Here is a 4,656-nt window from a genome sequence, read left to right as displayed (position 1 = left end):
GACCAGGTCCACTCCCCTGCAGGCGCACGCAGAAAGACGCGCGTCCCTGCTCCCAGACTGAGCAGAGAACCAGAGCAGCGGCGGCTGGTGGAGCATCCTCTGCCCCAGCGCAGGAGCCAGCGCAGGAGCCAGCGCAGGAGCCAGCGCAGGAGCCAGCGCAGGAGCCAGCGCAGGAGCCAGCGCAGGAGCCAGCGCAGGAACCAGCGCAGGAGCCAGCGCAGGAACCAGCGGGGCCACCGAGGCCATGGAGCAGATCGGGATCCTGGGGGCGCATCTGCAGCAGCACGCTCACCCGGAGCCCATCAGCTTCGGCATCGACCAGATCCTAAGCAGCGTGGAGCAGAGCTGCATGCTGGGCGCCAGGATGCCGGAGCCGGACTACGGACCCGCCGCCTACAGCAGCTGCGCCGGCGGCGGCGGATTCCCGTGCGCCAGCGGCGGCTACGCCGGGGGCGGCGGGTCGTGCGGGATGGCCCCCCTCGGGGGGGCATATCACATGAACATGAGTGTAAACGTAAACGGGACCAGCGTGAACTCTGCGGGGGTGATCCGCGTCCCCGCGCACCGGCCCCTCAGCGGCGGCGGCGCGGCCACCGTTCCGTCCGTCAGCGGGGCCATCAACAACCTGAACACGCTCACCTTCCCCTGGATGGAGAGCAACCGCCGGTACACCAAAGACAGGTTCACCGGTACGTGCTCCACGTGTATTATTATTATTATTATTATTATTATTATTATTATTATTATTATTATTATTATTATTATTATTATTATTATTATACACAATTAAACAGGATTATCCTACACAAAAACGTAAAAATAAAATGTACCAGAGCACTTTTGACATTTAACTGCGTCCTCATTATTGTTAGTCTATTGATGAAAACTAAAAGCAAGGATGACGAATGAATCTAGGCTAATTGTTACAAAATATTATAACTGTATTTTTTATTTGTATTTTCATGAAGACAATTTAAAAAAAAGATTATTGATGGTTATTCTACTTTTGATAAATTGATATAGAATAACAAGACTTAGAGCATAACATCTGTCGGTATGGCACACATAAAGATTAATGGAAAAAATACGAAAAATATCAAGACAATTATGCCTAACCGTTTGCATGTGTCACTTAATTGTCCCACATGAATAGTAAGCTCGGTGCGACTTCATATACTACAACAATTATTTTCAATTATTGTCTGAAAAAAAAGTGTAAACCTTGCTCTAAGATAGAACTTTTAAAGATGATTATTTATTTGGTATTGAAGTATGGCGTGTACTAGTTTTTAAATGAAGGTGCCGTCCTCCACTCTCTTTGTCCGCTCCGTCAGCTTTTAAGACCTCTAAACACATTAAATGACGGAAAATATTATTCAAAATTGTTTTTGTTTGTTTATTATTATTATTATGATTATTATTATTATTATTATTATTAATAATAATAATAATAATAATAATAATAATAATAATAATAATAATAATCATAATCATAATCATAATCATAATAATAATAATAATAATAATAATAATAATTGGTATTTTACATTATTTTTATTATTATTACTATTATTATTATTATTATTGTTACTCAAGACACAAGGCACACAAGCTATTGGTTAAATAATACACACGCATAAACTCGCGTCTGCAAAGGAGGTCGCCAACAGAAATGTTCATTCTCTTTGACCATATATATATATATATATATATATATATATATATATATATATATATATATATATATATATATATATATATATATATATATATATATACCGTCGCTCCTACTTTCGCTAATTTTTCCATTTTCCTGGCGCATCCCGCCCGCTTTTGCTGTCACAACCTGACCTTCTTCTCTGTCCTCCTGTCCCGTCCTCTTGTCCTCTTGTCCTCTTTTCCTCCTGTCCCGTCCTCTTGTCCTCTTGTCCTCCTGTCCCGTCCTCTCGTCCTCTTGTCCTCCTGTCCCGTCCAGTCTCCCTCTCACCCCTCACTGTCACACGTCGTGTAGGCCACCCGTACCAGAACCGGACTCCGCCTAAGAAGAAGAAGCCGCGGACGTCGTTCAGCCGGCTGCAAATCTGCGAGCTGGAGAAGCGCTTCCACCGGCAGAAGTACCTGGCGTCCGCGGAGCGCGCCGCGCTGGCCAAGGCGCTCCGGATGACCGACGCGCAGGTCAAGACCTGGTTCCAGAACAGACGCACCAAATGGAGGTGGATCACGCAGTTTGCTATTTCATTTAAGGGAACTGTTATCAAAAAAAAAAAAATTGTTGTTAATAATTTAAGAGTAAGGTCACTAAACCAACAGAAGGCACACGGAACAAAGTTTGTGTGAAAACAAATATGTTTCATTAAGAGCAGACAGTGGGGTACATATGCTCACATATATTTTCAAGAGTCTTTCACGAAGTGGTCTGACAATGGATTGGAAATAATCCTTTTGATTATTTTCGCACCCTCTAATCCGCGGTGAAGTTATTAACGGAACAATACATAATTTATTCTATTGCGACGCATATTCTCCTCGATATTGGCCAAGCGGTATGTAGAAAATAATAGCATCCTTTGGGATGGAGTTACAGAGGTATTACAGACCGCAACTGCTTCACCTTCAGCCTTTATTTCGAATGAGCTGGACAGATTATGTTACACATTTGTTGTTGTTGATATGAAGAGACCCCTTCATGCGCAGCAAAGTTATTTAATTACATTTTAATTACAGATATCAGATATTTTTATGATGAAGTAGACATTGCCACTTATTGTATGATGGTATACTTTATTGAATTATGGCGCATTTCATTGAATTAAAATACCATATTTTGATGTGTCTGCCTAACAGTAGCTGAAGAGGTTTAGTTCCTTCGAAAATCAAACATGTATTCTCCAATTTCTGTCTTAACATTTTTTTTCGTTTTATATGACGTTGAAATAGGTCTGAAATGCCTTATAGACCTGTATCTGTAAGAATATGTATTGATGCAACTAATAACTGTATTATAGACAAAGTATTTTCACTGAAAAAGGAGCTGGAGTGGTGATATGGAGTTATATTTATTGATTAATATAATTTGCGTTATAAGAAATTTAATAAATTATAAACCTAAATTTTTTTGCAGACTTACATTATTTAGATTAGTAGGACTTTTTAATTCAATTCAATTCAATTCAATTTTATTTATATAGCGTCTAATACAACAGAGTTGTCTCTAGACGCTTTCCAGAGACCCATACCCAGAACATGACCCCCGAGTAGTTATTACATAAACAATGGCAGGTAAAAACTCCCCTAGTGCGAGAAAAACCTTAAGCCAAACAGTGGCAAGGAAAAACTCCCCTTTAGGAGGGAAGAAACCTTGAGCAGGACCAGGCTCATAAGGGGGGACCCTCCTGTCGAGGGCCAGACTGGTGGGTCAGGGACGGCAACAGCACAGCAGGCAGGTCGAAGCAGCAACGGGATGACCAGGGGTGGGGACCGCAGGCCAGCACGCAGCTCCCGAAGCTCCGGCCCAATCATCAAGTCCCAGGTTGGGGTGCAGGGTCGATGTACAGAAATTTAAAGAAAGAAATGCCCCCCAAAAACAAACAAACAACTCCATATTTCCATTTTAATCCTTTCACATCAGCCTGCTGTCCGTCTAACAAAGAGAAATTGTTGTCGGAAAGAAAATTCCTCATTTTTATGTTTTCTATATTAAGAAACTAAAACACATTTTTAGGCATATGGTCTTCTGAGAAAACCCTGTTCCTTTAATCCACATCAGTCCATGACCCGCACTCTTGTTGTTAAACTATTGTTGTTGTTTGTTTGCATGTGTTTTTAACCTGCTGCTGTTGTTTGTTTGTTGCTGTTTTTAACCGGCTGCTGTTGTTTGTTTGTGGTTGTTTGGACCACCAATGTTGTGTGTTTACGGTTGTTTGGACCACTAATGCAGTGTGTTGTGCATGTGTGTGCTCCCAGGCGGCAGACGGCGGAGGAGCGGGAGGCGGAGCGGCAGCAGGCCAACCGGATCCTCCTGCAGCTGCAGCAGGAAGCCTTCCAGAAAACCATCCACCAGCCCGTCAGCCCGGACCCGCTGTGTCTGCAGAACAGCTCTCTGTACGCCCTGCAGAACCTCCAACCATGGACCGAGAACACTGCAAAGATCAGCAGCGTGTCGGGCTGCGAGTAGGACCCAGTGAGCCAGTGAGCACTGAGGAGACGAGAGAGGTCCTGGAACTGTCTGCTCTCATGATCAGCTCCGTCAGACACACTGATGCTGCTCTGACGGGCTTTCTCAGCTCTATTCCCATCAGATGGGAGTCTCAGTTTGAAGCAGATCCTTCCCCTGCCAGGAGTGACACCCTGACTACAAATGATGAGACTTTTGGAAATATTCCAGAAGCATCAGGATGATTGGTTGCTTCACAGAGCCATAGTTCTTTTAATTTCTTTCTCTTTTTTGTAAGGTACCTAGAATGGACCTGATGTTTCAAAAACATATTTTCATACATGTTTATATGTTTGACTAAAAGAATATACACTGACACTGCCATTAGTGTGTGTCAGCACTATTTATCAGTCATGTTGATGATTTTTTTTTTTCGCCAAAATTGCAAAGCACTTGTTTCCACATGTTTGTGTGATTATAAACATTTAAACTTTCAGAATGAA

The 4,656-nt window shown here is 42.8% G+C and overlaps 1 protein-coding gene across 1 annotated transcript; it reads left to right on the top strand.

Moving 5' to 3' along the window:
- The first annotated feature begins 244 nt into the window (after window positions 1–244).
- On the top strand, window positions 245–4,205 carry tlx1 (T cell leukemia homeobox 1). The gene is made up of 3 exons (XM_061745418.1): window positions 245–689; window positions 2,012–2,213; window positions 3,964–4,205. Exons 1-3 carry the CDS (start codon window positions 245–247, stop codon window positions 4,172–4,174), a joined length of 858 nt encoding a protein of 285 aa, XP_061601402.1. The 3' UTR covers window positions 4,175–4,205.
- Window positions 4,206–4,656: the final 451 nt, after the last annotated feature.

Source organism: Cololabis saira, chromosome 17 (assembly GCF_033807715.1).
Source record: "Cololabis saira isolate AMF1-May2022 chromosome 17, fColSai1.1, whole genome shotgun sequence".
NCBI classification, from domain to species: domain Eukaryota; kingdom Metazoa; phylum Chordata; class Actinopteri; order Beloniformes; family Belonidae; genus Cololabis; species Cololabis saira.
This window is presented reverse-complemented; position numbering and strand designations above follow the sequence as displayed.

What these genes read in the sequence shown, in the direction of transcription:
- tlx1 (XM_061745418.1), top strand. Translation starts at nt 245, where the DNA reads ATGGAGCAGATCGGGATCCTGGGGGCGCATCTGCAGCAGCACGCTCAC. An exon ending in CACCAAAGACAGGTTCACCG is followed by an intron (nt 690 to 2,011) that starts GTACGTGCTCCA and finishes CACGTCGTGTAG; the next exon opens with GCCACCCGTACCAGAACCGG. An exon ending in AACAGACGCACCAAATGGAG is followed by an intron (nt 2,214 to 3,963) that starts GTGGATCACGCA and finishes GTGTGCTCCCAG; the next exon opens with GCGGCAGACGGCGGAGGAGC.